The sequence below is a fragment of the Trematomus bernacchii genome, unplaced genomic scaffold, assembly GCF_902827165.1.
Source record: "Trematomus bernacchii unplaced genomic scaffold, fTreBer1.1, whole genome shotgun sequence".
Classification (NCBI taxonomy): Eukaryota; Metazoa; Chordata; class Actinopteri; order Perciformes; family Nototheniidae; genus Trematomus; species Trematomus bernacchii.
The window spans coordinates 3,298,777-3,313,996 of NW_022987689.1; the positions used below are offsets into that span (position 1 = coordinate 3,298,777).

Sequence of the window (15,220 nt, forward strand, 5' to 3'; positions counted from 1 at the left end):
ACACACACTCACACACACACACACACACACACACACACACACACACACACACACACACACACAGTCAAACTCTGTCTCTGGTGGTTGAGTTTATTGTTTGGTCTGTTTCTTGGTTTTCCCCTCTGTGCTCCCTTTTGTTTTCTGTATGTTTTGTTGTATTGTGCAGAGAAGCTGAGATGCAGATAGAATGCAGACAGTTTGCCCTGGGTGAAGAGTGTGTGCACACACACCCTTGGTATCTATTAAACAAAACACATTCATCTATTTACACATAACCAAATGTATAAAACTCTGACTTCTGGCAGTGTAAAGGGTGTTTTTCATAAAATGTTTTCACGGTAGTTTGCTCATCCCTGTATGGCCTTATCTCCTAATTATTGTATGCCAGGAGGCCACTTTCCTTATTAATCAGCACCTCTATCTTATATCCATGGATCATTAAACTTGCCTTCTTCATAACATAGAAAAATAACATAAAAATCCCAAGTATGAAATGCCTCTCCCTCCGTTTCTTTTTCCCTCTCACTTCCTCCCCCTCTACTGTTGGTAAATAATTCAACCTTTTCCCTGTAACAAGTGCTGGCCTTAATAGGGAGCAGTACCTGTAGTTGGGATAAACAAGGCAGCCGGCCTCACCAGTGAAACAGAGGGATTTGAGCTTCATGAGGGCAGCAAAATAAGTCGTTTCCTTCTGAAAGGCAGAGTAGACTGGCTGACATTAATTAAACCCTATAGGATAAAGGTTATCTGAGGCCTAGCAAAGCAGAGACCGTGCATGCGGGATGTTGTGTCTGCCGAATCCTAATCAAGACTTCTTATTAAAGCGACATGTGTGGGCACAGCCAGTTGTGCTATTATGTTTCTAAATGTGTGCGATCTCAGCTTCAGTTGTAGATTCAACTTGATCATCCATCTACAAAAAAAGAACAATCCAGCTACCTCCTCTGCTACATTTCAATGTTTTTCACATGACTAAAAATAAAGACCGAGGCAACTTCCTAGAGAGAGCCATGTTTAGAAAACATTATGTTGCCCAACGTGCAGTGTTGTGGGAGGTGTGCCTCCTCACCAGAGATCCTCCCATGATGCACCTGTGACTGAGTCACCTGACCCAAGCATCAGCATGGCGCTCGGGTGCCATGGCTCATGTTTTACAAATGACCCAGGGGGTTATGCACCACCTCAGTGCCCATATTTCCTCCCTGCTGTATGCATAGTGCGTGGGATTATATTCCCCAACTTCAACTCCTCCCTCAGACAATGAGCAGCTGCAGAGATGACAGTCACCTCACTAACCCAAGAACGCTAAGGAAAATACAAATTACGGGAGGGAGAAAGCACGGCTTCGACCTATTGGCTTCATCTGTTTGTGCTGGAAGTATGCTGGTTGAAGACAAAAAAAAAGCAGCATGGATCCTGATTCTAGGCGAGTTATGCGCTATGTGTAAGGCTTATCTTAGAACATGTATTTCTCTCTTTTCCTGAGTCGTCGACTTATTTGCATGCCAAATGTAATTAAAGGTCACCTATATTCTCTTGATATTTAATGTAGCCAAGAAAGATAGCCGCCTAGAGGAGTGATGCAGATTTTATTACCACCTTATTGTATGCCGTTTCTATATTAGTGGCACAGCTACACCAGTTCTTTCACAGTAATAGCATAATAGTAATGTCTTCTCCTTTCATATACTGATAAAGGCTGATGTCCTCTCGTCTACAAGCCCAATGAAAAGTAATTAGCTGATATGGATGTTGCTGTCAGTGATAACTGATATTGGGGGAACTATTACATTCACTCTCTGGAATGATGATCCTTGAAATGGGTTCATCACAGTGAGCTGCACACGAAGATAGACGTCAGAGATTATCACGTATAAGAAGGAAAATTCGTTATTACTGCAGGAGAATCGCATAAACCTAAATGAACGGTCACATTGGCCACAAAAAAAAACAAAACATCTAATGCACTGTAGTCTTTATGTTTTATACCACCTGACTCAATTCTTATTTTTGATGTATTCGTTCAATCTTGAATGAATCCAGTCATATTGAGCACCTGAGATTTTTTTCTGAAGTTTACCATTGAATGGATGATAATTCATACGGGGGTGTCGGTCATACCGAGTTCCTCTCCTGAGAGAGACATAAATAGCCTCCCAGGTGGTGGTGTGTAACTAAGTAAATGATCACTAAGCCAAGAAGTGTTGGTCCAATGCAAATAGGGAGAGGAGAAGTATCCATTGAGGTGTTGGAGTGAGAGGAGGGTAGGAGAGGATGAACCTTAATAATGTCTTATAGGGATTTTACAGTGACCCTGAAAGTTTTCCACTAAGTACGTGTGCATGCAAACTTTAAGCAAAAACAATCCAGTGGAAAACATTTTTTCCAGCTGATAAATAGATAAACAGGAATAAATCAATGTGAAGTGATGAATGAATAAGTAAAATGCCCTGTAGTCATTTGTCTGGTTGTATTCAGGCCTCAAATTCAAACCCTGTTCTGCAAATGAAGATGAGGGTGAGGGCAGCAAAGGAACGCGCGCGTGATGAGCTGAGCTGCCTGGATACCGGCAGAAAGGGAAACAAAGCAAACCCCTAAATCTGTCTGCCATTTGCGCTCACATACTGTACACACATGTCATGAGTATTCTGGCACAGTTACTGGGCCAGGGAAATGCTGGTCTGGGGCCTGGCCCATTCTCCGGAGACAACCCCCCGCCTCCTGCCTCTCCGCCCCCTTCCCCCTTCCTGTGCAGTCTGTGGACACAGTCTGAGGCGACAAGGTTGCACAACAGCTCGCAAAACCTCCACTTTACCAACATGATCATAAAAAACACAGCCTGCCATTAGAAATCTGTTGAGAAGAAAAAATAATTAGGAGGACTGTGATAATTGTGTCAAGGGGGAAATAGATCAGACGAATTATGGGAAGAACCAGAAAATCTTGCCGTGGCTTTGTTACTTTGCTGTTGGTGCATTTCGACATTGATCCACCCTTCCATCTGTCATCCTTTTCCTACTCTCCTTCTTCAAATCTCTATCTTTCTTTCTTGGATTCGAGAGTGGAGGAGCCTTCTGGCTTTAACAGAGAGGGGATGAAGATGTTTATTCATCTGGAGGGTATTAGAGCCATGATTAAGGAGAGGAGGGAGTAGCGAGGCTGATGCGACGTCTGCATCGCTCGTTCATGGGCCGCCTGCGGGATTCTGGCCAACACACCAGGAAAACAAGAAATGAAGAAGAATGAAAAAACTTGGAGTGAAATTTGATTCTCTCGGGGAAAGGACAGAAGTTTACATTTTTGCCGTTTCGCTGCCTCTTTCATTCTCAGTCTCACTCCCTCTTCTCACTGCTAAGCTAATTATTAATGAATGCGGTTTCTGTTGAACCTTGGAGAGGTGTCAGCGCTGTAGTCACTGAGGGTTAAGAAATCTTGACATTTAAGACAGGGATGCATGAAAATACATCGTCTTGCTTGAGTTGATGCTTGTTTTTCTTCCCCTCCTGCTCGCCCCTCCAAGACGCATGTTTTCTTCTCCCTCCCGGCCTGTCTCCAGTTGTTTTACCACTGACAAGCTGGGATGGCGTTGAAGAGATATCAAATAGAGCTACAGTGTATTACACGAAGGGCATGGGTCAAGAGGCAGGGTCATGCTTTTCTGATAAATGCTAATGCTAAAGCTAACACATGCATCTTGTCTGTCCATATGCATGGGAGTGTTGCTGTCCTCTGTAGAAAAAGAAAAAGAGGTGTTGATGTAAGACATTTTTTAAGGGCATTTGGCAGACAACCTACCCTTTTCAAAAATATTCCCAGTGTACTGAAAAGTAGATCCAAGTGTCTGAAGTTATCCTCAAACAGAGAAATAATTGTGAGTTGAAGTCTAGCTTAGGTTTTATGGGTCACTGTGTGGTAGTTTGATTAAATAGAATAAGATCCTATTTTCTGAATTCAGTGTGTGCTGTGCGTGGTTTTAAGTAATGGATAGCGCCTCTTGAAAGTTGCAGAGCAAACCCTATTTTAATGAAGCAAACATACAGTAACTCAGCATATTTATGTACGCACAACATTTTTTTCTTCTCCTCCAAGATCATCACATAAATCAAATTTCTGTGAGTAACTAAGAGTGGGGAAAAATAAAAGAGCATCCAAGTAAACTCCTGCGCAGTAGGGAAATATTAATAGAGTCATGGCATACAACAGCACTGTGCTGCAGCCTCTCTCACTGTGGCCGACTGACTGACTGACCGGCTACTGACTGTCCACTAGGTCCTGCGCGTGGTCTGCCGCAGTGTTGAGGGAGCATACACACACACACACACACACACACACACACACACACACACACACACACACACACACACACACACACACACACACACACACACACACACACACAGAGGCCCCCCTGCCGATTGAAGCCCTGCCCAGCCCGGTCCCGCCTGGCCCAGCTCTCCCTTAGAGCCAGTGCAGTGAGGCAGGCGGTGAAGGGGCATGCTGGGGGACAGATTGTCGTCCTCCTTTCTCCCCCTGGGAGGCTCACTGTGGCTGCTGGTCCAGCCAAGACCTGGGGAACAGCCTCCTTCCTGTTCGTGCTGTAGCTCACCTGAAGTGGTCAACTGTCCTTCCTCTTCACACCTCCTGCAGCTCAGTTCTACAGGAGATGACACCATATTCACCATCGCTCTCCCACACACAAAATGCTCCACCTACATCCTAAACACATCCTCTGACTATGTTGCATCACAGCACCTTAAGGTCTTATCACTCATCGCCAAAGCTCGATACGGCTGCCAGTTTTAAACTATGAAGAAATGCTCAATAACATACTGACTGTTTAATTAATTCCCCTTTACTAAAATGTAGTTTTGCCACAGTAATAGTCAGCATGGAAAAATATATTTTTATTTGTAATGTAAAAACACTATCCAACTGAAACAATAAGATATTAGCAATAGCCTTCGATCCAACCCACTGCTTTTCTAAGTAACGAATTATGAAACTCATATCAACTTTCTTGAATAATCTGTTTTTGTATTTCAAAAAACAAAACGAGGCACTCTTGATGATTTAATTTCTTGTTAACCCTTTCTCTGTGACTTTGCCCTGCCCTCATTTAATCTTTTTCGTTTACCAAAAAAAAAGTAAATACACAGCAAACAGCAAGAAAGGCCAAACTTAATAAATAAGACAACCTTTAAACAAGTTGTATAAATTACCATTTTAATGTTAGGCTTTTGTCCAAGTGAAATGTTGATAATATTTATCAAACCGTAAAACACTGTATAATAATAACAGCATTTTTAAAGCCCTGGTCATCTGTTTTCTGGCAGTGTTTAAGTGTTTCTGACCTTAGTGACCTCCATGTAATAGTATGCAGTTGTTATGGAGGATATGAAATGGCAGTAAGTCATCCTTGGCATGCTTTCAAGTTCAATCACTGCGGTTATGGATTGTTACACGATGCAGATTTTCACAGGAAAATCTGAGGCGGATCCTGCTTAAAGCACAAACATCCCCGGTCATTTCAGAGACCTGGCATTATCTCAAGAAACATTACTATCGATCGTCATCATCAAGTATTGATTTCAGTTTTCCGATGTTAGTGAAAAGACATCAGCATAGCAGGGACACTTCCCCGGGATAAGTAATGGAATTCCACTTTTCATTGTGTCTCACTATCATGGAAAGAAAAAGCGTAGTAAAGGATGACTGGCCGCCCTACTTTTCCTCCTCTGGCCTTCCATTTGTCTAACTTTCCTGCGAAGCCACTGGGGCACTGTGATTTCTGGGACAGTGACCAAGTGCTCCTGTCTGAGCTGGGGGACGTGGGTAATGTGGACAAAGTAGTTGACAGTTTGCTGCTTCCCCATGGTTGAGAGACAGAGCCATGAGAGCCAGAATAATGGACACCGAGACCACAGAGTCAGGACAGTGCTTGATGTTCCAGCTCTTTGTGTCAGGCCCTGTGTGAAAAAAATCCCCATAGACTTCAGTTGTGTGCATTTCTGTGTGTGTGGAAATGTGTTGTGTACATGATGTTAGGCGAGACTAACTCGCTGCTAGGGCACTGATGAAACCCCGGGAAGTGAATTCTTATTTCATCTACTGTTTTTCTACCTTGTTCGGTAAAAGATAGCATAGTTGTTTGCTGCTCCTCACAGTCGTCTCACACAACCCCTCTTTCTCATCCTGTAGTATAGTGTATTTGATTGATCTGTAGCAAGAGGGGAGGGAGCTGACATTTCCCAGTGATGTGTAAAAACATATTGTGTTTGCTGAGAAAAAAAAAAAGGGGGAAAAATAAAAACGGGCTGAATGCACACACGCGCAGCCACACACGCATAGACAATACTTCGTCGGAGAATCGCAGCTCTTTAAATACATCTAATTGTGTGTATTAATCATAATGCAAAAAGCCTGGCTAGCCACCTGGCACTTTTGTTGACAGCTACTGGGAATTATCAGTGTTTCATTTTGACAGGATTTGAGGTCTTAAAGCATGGATGTAGCAGGACTACTGCGAGTAAAGCCTAGCCCTGGGCCTCTTCCAGCAGCTCTGTGTCCTCTGAGCTCTCGGTCCTGAATCAACCGAGTGATTTGTTTGTCTGTCTGGAATTAGTCCCAAAAAAATCGACCACCCCTCTCCTTCTCAGTTGTGGAGATTGGAGGCTTAGCTAATGTAAAAATGTCTCTCACAACCTTCTCTATTAGATTTTAAGTGGTTGTGTCACAAACAGGGCCGTACATGAAATTGTGTTGTTCAGACACACGTTGCTATTTGGGCATCAGAACAGGAAAAGTGTTGAGATGACACATGCATTGTCTCATGGGAGAGGCTCACTACTTTTCCCAGTAACTGTAAAAAGATCCCATCTCTGAATATGAAGTGGGGTCATGGTGTTACATCAGACAAGTTGTCAGCTTTTTGTTTATTCATTGAATCCCCAATCCCCCATGTGCCACAAATACACTCACACAAACACATCTCTTATGACAACCACTACGTACAGATCTCTGATACAACACACAGGAAGATAAGGTTTGGCGACTGAAAACATGGCCATGCTTTGCTTCACTAGAATGGCTTTTGAACAAAGTCTAGCTTGCTATAGAAGTGGCAGATGAGTGATAGCAAAAACACTTTTCTCATAAGATAAGGTCCTGGACCTGGATAAGAGTTTGGCTTCCTAAATAGAAGAGGTTTACTCTGTTGCTGTTAGGCAGTGATAAGCCATCTTGAACTGCTTCCAGGACCTCAGATACGGAGGTCCGGGCGCCAGCAGAGTTATTCCCAAACCGTGGTTCCCGAAAGGTTTGAGGAGGGTGTATTACTGGATAAAAACAATAGAATCACAAATGCCTGTTTACAAATGCTGTATTTAAGAGTGAGCTTTTGGTAGAAGCTGCAAATGAATATCAAAGTCTCTGATGAAAAAAGTAGATAAGTAATCATTTATGTAATTTGTGTACTTTATGGGTTACAAATAGCTTCACAATACAATAAAAATAATCTAGAGTAGTCTAGGGACAGTCTTTGTCATTTGTATTCAAGAACTTTAACAAATGTTAAGAACAATATATATTTTTGCACTTAATTTATTGCAATTAAAATGTTGATTTGAAATGTAGATGTATTTTTTAAGAGGAATTTGACAGTGAAAAGTATTTTATTTTCTGTTTAAAGACATCAGGTTTAGGTAGTTTTAATACTTTTTTGTTGTGAAATTTTGTTCACAAAATTTAAAAATAGCAAGACAGAGATGTTTCTCTGTTCAAGAGTAACAGATTAACTGCACACATATTTCAAATGGTGTATTGGCAAGAGGCCATTTCTCCTTTAAAAATGATTTAATTTCCTCCACAAAATGTAAAACCAAACATCCAAGCTTTAGCCTGAAATAATTTAACATGATCACTAATTATACATGTTGTGTGTCTATTTCAGGTTTCTTTAAATTCTATTAGTAAAAATGTAGTTTCACCAACCAAACTATCAAATTAATTTTTGTTACACAACCAACGAAAGTGTAAAGGATCAGTGCTTAAATAATGTGTAGCCTTTTTTCTGATTTGTATAACTGTATTTAGTATTTCAAATTTAGAGACATTTTTATCCACCTTTTATGTATTGAAGTCCAAAAGGAAAAAAGTCTTATATTATATCTATTATCAAAAATGTTCATATCATGCTAATTCTCAAAAACATATAACTTCAAAACATTCTTTAGTTGCTTTGAAAGCTGTGCCGCTGTGCACAGTAATGGCCAACCTAACTGTTCCCAGCATTAAGGATCTTATTTGAACAGGAGTATTTACTCTGGGAAAGGGTGCTATAAATGAACATCGAGGAAGTGGTGCACAAAGAGCACTTCAGACTGGCTAGGAGGAAACTGAGACTTTCGTGTGAAGGAGAGAATTTCTGTGGTTACTTTTACAGTAAAAGAAAAAAAGAAACACTAATTTCTGTAGAGCTGTTTGAAATTATCCTGCCATTTTCTTGATTTATCAAATTGGACAGGCTGTGCTTTTTTTTATGTTCTTAAAAAAGTCTTCATGTATTGCAGCCTTAGGTTGAATGTTATATCTTACGAGAAAATATGGCTTTGGCACATTTAATGCCGTCCCTCTATAGGAGCTCCCAAAATGAAGTTGTTTTGTTCCATATAGAAGACATTTAGGAGAGAAAGAGGGAGGGGGGGTAGGGACAGAACACCCCGAGAGGGACAGGCCTTAAGATGGAGGTCTTCCTCCCAGGACGTGACAGGCTGTTGGCTGGAGGATGCTCAGGAAGGCCTTGGCAGACCAACAAAGACAGCCCTTCAGCTGCAGGGTGTAGTTTTTCAGGCCCCAGCATCCCCTTTGGCAGCAGCACAGAGAGTGCTGGCGTGCACAGGCCCCCGGCCCGAGAGACAGGGAAGTAAGGCCCGCTCTTTTATTTACTCAGGCTGCTGCTGAGACCTGGGCATTTCTTGTCTGGGTGAAGAAGGAAAAAAACAAGTCTCACTCTCTGTTTCCTCTCTGAGGTCTCCTGAGGAATATTGCTCTTTCATCTACAGTTGTTCACACACTTGTTTCGGCCATTGCGCCTTTATCTGTGAATTCTATGTGTACATGGATGTCTGCACATCTATATGTTTGTTAGTGAGTGAGTGTGCAGTGTCTGAATTCATGCTCTCCTATGTGTGTAGAACTGTAGTAAGCCTCGTTATGAGGGTCAATTGTATTGGAAAAAAAAGTACAGCTTCACCTCTAAATGCTATAAAACAGTTACAATATTCTCCCTCTTTTTCTATCAGACATTTTAATGGCCGTCACAGTAAGACATAAGACCCAGCAACTGTTGTTACTTTAAAAACTCTTCAAGTCAGATTTCTATGGTGATACCTTAAGTAGTACAAACCATGCGACTTAATACATTATTATTCTGTTCATTAATTCATTTGAAAAATGTATATTATGGTGTTATTTTAGTCTTCAGCAGCTTCTGTAATATCTCACAAACATATTATCAACATAGCGTTTGTCCATCTAAACATGTTATCTGCTATTTGACATGAAGCAATGTCTCTGACTCCCACATGTCCCCCACAGATACAGCTTTATGCATCTGTGTTATTAGAGCTTATGCACTATATAAATAATATACATCAAGTAAACAAACAAACAATTGCAATGAGGTTGTACTGACAGCTTAGTAATGTCTCAAGGCAAAGGCATCCTCATTTAAGACAGTGGAATTTAATTTAGCCTTGTATACAGGCCCATTTATTTGTTTGTTTTATGCTATTGTCTCCCAGCCAATATGTTTGACTGTAAGGCATTGGCTGGGGTCATTCTTCTTGCACTGTTCTTCTCCTATACCCTGGGAGGCAGCATGAGTGAGGGCAGATCCGCCCCCTCTGTGGAGGAGGGCATTGCACTGAGTCACCCATCCTCCCTCAAACCAGAGAGAGAGAGAGAGAGAAAACATTGAGACGTGTTTGAGAGCTAAAGCAAGTAAATCAGGCAAGGTTTGCTCCTTGAGTGAGATGTATGTGTGCAGAGTGGGCGCCTTGCCAGGGGTGGGAGGTTTCCGGGAGGGCCACGGTGTGGAGGTGGGCTCTCAATGTGCCGCTTTCAGCAGTTTGGAGGGGCAAGGGAATGGCCTCCGACCCCATCTGTTTCCTGAAGATAGGCCCTGATGGGGGTAAGTGCTCAGAGAGGGCATGATATCCTGACAAAGGGCAGATCTCCCAGCAAAAACAACAGAACAAGGGAGAGGGAGAGAGCGAGACTTAGATTGTCAGCTGAAGGAGAGTACAGAGGTTGGATCCTGGAAAGAGCTTGTGCTTTTCCTTCGTCCCTCTCATAAATCTTTGCAGTTTCCTCTTGTTTTTCCCCATTTCCCATTCCAGTTTTTTTTCTTTTCTGAAGGGGTTGAGATTACGTTGTTTTATTTAGGTAAGGAAGTTCACAGTACTTAGAATCGGCAGCGGGAAGAAGTGGCCTGTAACCTTTTGAACTTGTGGAAAGTGGTGCTCTGTGTTTTCCATTCATATGTGCACAGTGAACCGGGGGAATGGAATGTCGGCAAAGAAGCGATTTGAAAAGGGACACATTAAAGTAATTGTTAAAAGAAATGGGGGCTGCATTGTCAGTTGACTGGTGTTCCCTGGTCATTTTCTGCACCTGCTTGTCCTTGAGTGAGATATTTAGCCTCTCGTTTGTCTTCCCCTATCCGTTTCCCCGTCCCCTCCTTGCCCCTCTCTGCATCCCTGCGCATTCATCCATCCTGTATCACTTGCCTTACGGCTTAGCGCAGACCACACAGACAAATATGATAATAATGCCTATTCTATAATCTGATATCTATTGACTGATGTTCTGAGATGCCCATGTTTCATGAAAATCATCTGTTTTGCAGCGGAGGCTTCCTAAAGGCTTTGCATAGCTATGGTCGAAATTGCATATTTAATCTTTTCTTTCACTCTTGAGAGCTGCTTTTCCTTATTTTGTTTTTTTCTTGTCTTAAGGTCATTTCAAGGGCTCTTGTTTCTTTAAAAATATTCAAGTACCTTTTCAGGAATAATAGAAATGTTCTAATTTACCTCATGCCGGGCTTACATCCTAAAGTACACTCATTGTCTTGTGTTGGCTTTAAATGTCAACGATTTTGTGTTTTTAAGTCACAGTGGGCTAAGCCATTACATGGCCACATACAAGGTTAATTGTGGTAAAAGTATTTCCACTTATTCTCTTCTCTAATTATATTTTAAATTGCATATAAGTGTAACTTTTAGCTAACACCTAAGGAGAGGTACAGTATTGTTTCCACTGAAGAAGAAATGTTCTTAGTGGCAAATTCTAAATTCATACACCACAACCTTATAATTACCATGACAAATAACACCACAGTGGCCCACCCTGTCTACACCAAAGAGTGAGACCAATGAGTTGCTAATACAGTATACACCTCTCTAACTCACTCTCTCCTTCTCTTTCCATCTTTTCCCTTCCTACCCCATATACCCTCTTTTCTCCTTTTCCCCTCTTTTGGTCTTCTTCTCAGACGGTGCTGATCTTGAGGATGACCCATCTGGTTCTTGGCCTGCATCGTCTCCCTCCAGTAAAGACCAGACCTCTCCAGGACACTGCGAGGACTATGATTTTGGCGAAGATGAAGGGGGCCCCGGCCTGCCATACCCATGCCAGTTTTGTGACAAGTCCTTCAGCCGCTTAAGCTTCCTCAAGCGCCACGAACAGAGCCACGGGGATAAACTCCCTTTCAGCTGTACGTTTTGCAGCCGCTTGTTTAAGCACAAGCGCAGTCGAGATAGACACGTGAAGCTTCACACCGGTGATAAGAAGTACCACTGTGGAGAGTGTGACTCTGCCTTTTCCCGCAGTGACCACCTCAAAATCCACATGAAAACTCACGCCTCTAACAAACCCCACAAGTGCCCTGTGTGCCGCCGAGGCTTCCTTTCCTCCAGCTCTCTCCACGGCCACATGCAAGTACACGAAAGAGGCAAGGATGGAAGCAGTGCAAGCCTTTCCAGAGGTGACGAATGGAAGCTGAAAGAAACTCGCAAATGCAGCCGTTGTGAGGAGGGTTTTGATGTCCCCAGAGGAGCTCCAGAGGCACATCGCTGAGTGCCACCCTGAATGCTCTCCATCAGAGGACGGAGGCCTGGGTGCCACCCTACAGTGCATTTACTGCCATGAGCCCTTCAGTGATGAGGGCACCCTTCTGACTCACATTGACCAGTCACACAGCCGAGACAGGAAGGGACACACCTGTACTATCTGCCCTGAGCACTTTCTGTCAGTAGAGGACCTCTATGCTCACATGGACATCCACCAGCTCCCCGAATCTAGTAACCATAGCAACAGCCCTTCTTTGCTGACCGTGGGCTACACCTCTGTCTCTAGCACCACTCCTGACTCTAACCTCTCTGTCGACAGCTCAACAATGGTGGAAACTGCCCCACCTGTGCCCAAGGCGAGGGGGAGGAGAAAGAGGGCTGCTCAGAACACATCAGACATGGGAGGACGTTCCTCCAAGCAGCCCAAAGTCTCCTACAGTTGCATGTACTGCAACAAGCAAGTATTCTCCAGTTTGGCTGTGCTTCAAATTCACCTGCGAACCATGCATCTGGACAAGCCAGAGCAGGCTCATACTTGCCAGTTTTGTTTGGAGGTTCTGCCATCTTTACTCAATCTAAATGAACATCTTAGGCAGGTCCACAATGCAGAAGACCACGCTGTCCTGTTAGCCAGCTTGCCTGATGTCCTCCTTCAGTGTAATTTCTGCACTGAGGTATTGAGTGACCTCAACGCCCTCCAGGAACACATCCGTTGCTCCCATGGCTTTCCAAGTCCTGTGGCAAAGGAGAGCAATGCCTTCTTCTGCCCTCAATGCTTCATGGGGTTCTTGACGGAGACTACCTTGGAGGAGCATGTTCGTCAGACTCACTGTGACGGGGGAAGCCTGCGCTTTGACTCCCCCATGGCTTTAACTCCCAAGGAGTCTATAGTAGAGGTGTACTCCTGTTCGTACTGCACCAATTCACCCATATTCAACAGTGTTCTGAAGCTCAACAAGCACATCAAGGAGAATCACAAGAACATTCCACTTGCACTGAACTACATCAACAATGGAAAGAAATCCCTGCGGACTCTCAGCCCTTCTTCTCCAATATCTGTGGAACATACCATGCTGAAACAAGGAAGCTCTGTCTCACGCACTACCAGTGAGTTCATATGTAACCAGTGTGGAGCCAAGTATACCAGTCTAGACCTTTTCCAGACTCACCTAAAAACTCATCTGGATGGCATGCAGCCCCAACTCACCTGCCCACAGTGCAACAAAGAGTTCCCCAACCAAGAGTCCCTGTTGAAGCATGTGACAATTCACTTCACTATAACTTCCACGTATTACATCTGTGAGAGCTGTGACAAGCAGTTTACTTCAGTGGATGACTTGCAGAAGCACCTTCTCGACATGCATACCTTTGTGTTCTTTCGTTGCACTCTCTGTCAGGAGGTGTTTGACTCGAAGGTGTCAACCCAGCTCCACCTGGCTGTTAAGCACAGTAATGAGAAAAAGGTATATCGCTGCACTTCCTGCAACTGGGACTTCAGGCATGAGACTGACCTACAGTTACATGTAAAACACAGCCATCTTGAAAACCAGGGCCGTTCCCACCGATGCATTTTTTGTGGCGAGTCCTTTGGCACAGAGGTGGAGCTGCAGTGCCACATCACTACCCACAGCAAGAAATTTAACTGCCGCTTCTGCAGCAAGGCCTTCCATGCCATCGTCCTTTTGGAGAAGCATTTGAGGGAGAAACACTGCGTGTTTGAGGGAAAGGCACAGAACTGTGGTGCTAATGGCGCTACTGTAGGGGATGGCCAGCCTAAAGAAGATGTCGAGCTGCATAGTCTCCTAACAAACAGCCATGGTCCAGGAACAACATTAGGAACTGTGGTCGATACCCATAACAGCCGCGATGGAAGTGAGGAAGAGCTGGACACTGCAGATCCCTTGTTTACGTGTGACATCTGTGGAGCATCTTACACCATGGATTCACTCCTCACTAACCACCAGTTGAGGGACCACAATATACGCCCTGGTGAGAGTGCCATGATGAAAAGGAAAGCTGATATGATAAAGGGCACCCACAAGTGCAATGTCTGCTCGCGCACCTTCTTCTCTGAGCCTGGGCTAAGGGAACATATGCAGACCCACCTTGGGCCTGTCAAACACTATATGTGCCCCATCTGTGGGGAGCGCTTCCCTTCCTTGCTCACACTGACTGAGCACAAGGTCACCCATAGCAAGAGTCTGGACACAGGTAGCTGCCGAATTTGTAAGATGCCACTGCACAGTGAGGAGGACTTCCTGGAGCATTGCCAGATGCACCCTGACCTGAGGAACTCCCTGACAGGTTTCCGCTGTGTGGTGTGCATGCAGACCGTCACCTCCACATTGGAGCTCAAAATCCATGGTACTTTCCATATGCAAAAGACAGGCACTATGTCCGGCAACTACCCAACTATTGCTCGCAACAATATCATTGCTCACCACCAGCAGCTACACCATACCCAAAAACCTTTCAAGTGCGCCTCTTGCCTGAAAGATTTCCGGTCCAAACAGGACCTGGTGAAACTGGACATCAACGGACTGCCTTACGGACTGTGTGCATCATGCGTGACACAAGCTGGCTCCAAGAGCTCCAGTCCAACAGTGAACGGAGGAAGGCAACTGCAGCAACATGGTGGAGCAACCACTCCAGCAACAACCAATGCTGCATGGATCCAGGGGGAGAGGCTCAGCCCTGGAGACGCGAAAGGCAAAGTGGTATCTTCATCATCCTCAGCTTCTTCTACATCTTCATTATCCGCTGCCAAGACAAGATGCTCCAGCTGCAATGTGAAGTTTGAGTCTGAAGCCGAGTTACAAAACCATATCCAGACAGTGCATCGGGACCAGGCTGGGGACAGCAACGGCGGACAGCTCAAGACCCCCCAGGTGTCCCCCATGCCAAAAGCCAGTCCCTCACAAACTGACGAGGTATTGTTTTCGCTATTGTTATACTGAATGAATACAACAGTTAAAACATCTTGAGCCTCACAATATATTTTGCATTGCTATGCATGAACAAAACTGATACCTAATGTGCAAAGTAATTATTTACTAAAATCCCTTTATTTATCCGTTTCCTCTTGGTCTTTT

General features: G+C 43.9%; 1 protein-coding gene across 1 annotated transcript in view; it reads left to right on the forward strand.

The window, feature by feature from the left end:
- Window positions 1-15,220, forward strand: part of LOC117488595 (zinc finger protein 521) — an 87,453-nt gene that overhangs the window by 26,166 nt on the left and 46,067 nt on the right. The window contains 2 exon segments of the mRNA XM_034137593.1: window positions 11,552-12,105; window positions 12,107-15,058. Of these exon segments, the coding sequence (XP_033993484.1) occupies window positions 11,552-12,105; window positions 12,107-15,058 (3,506 nt within the window).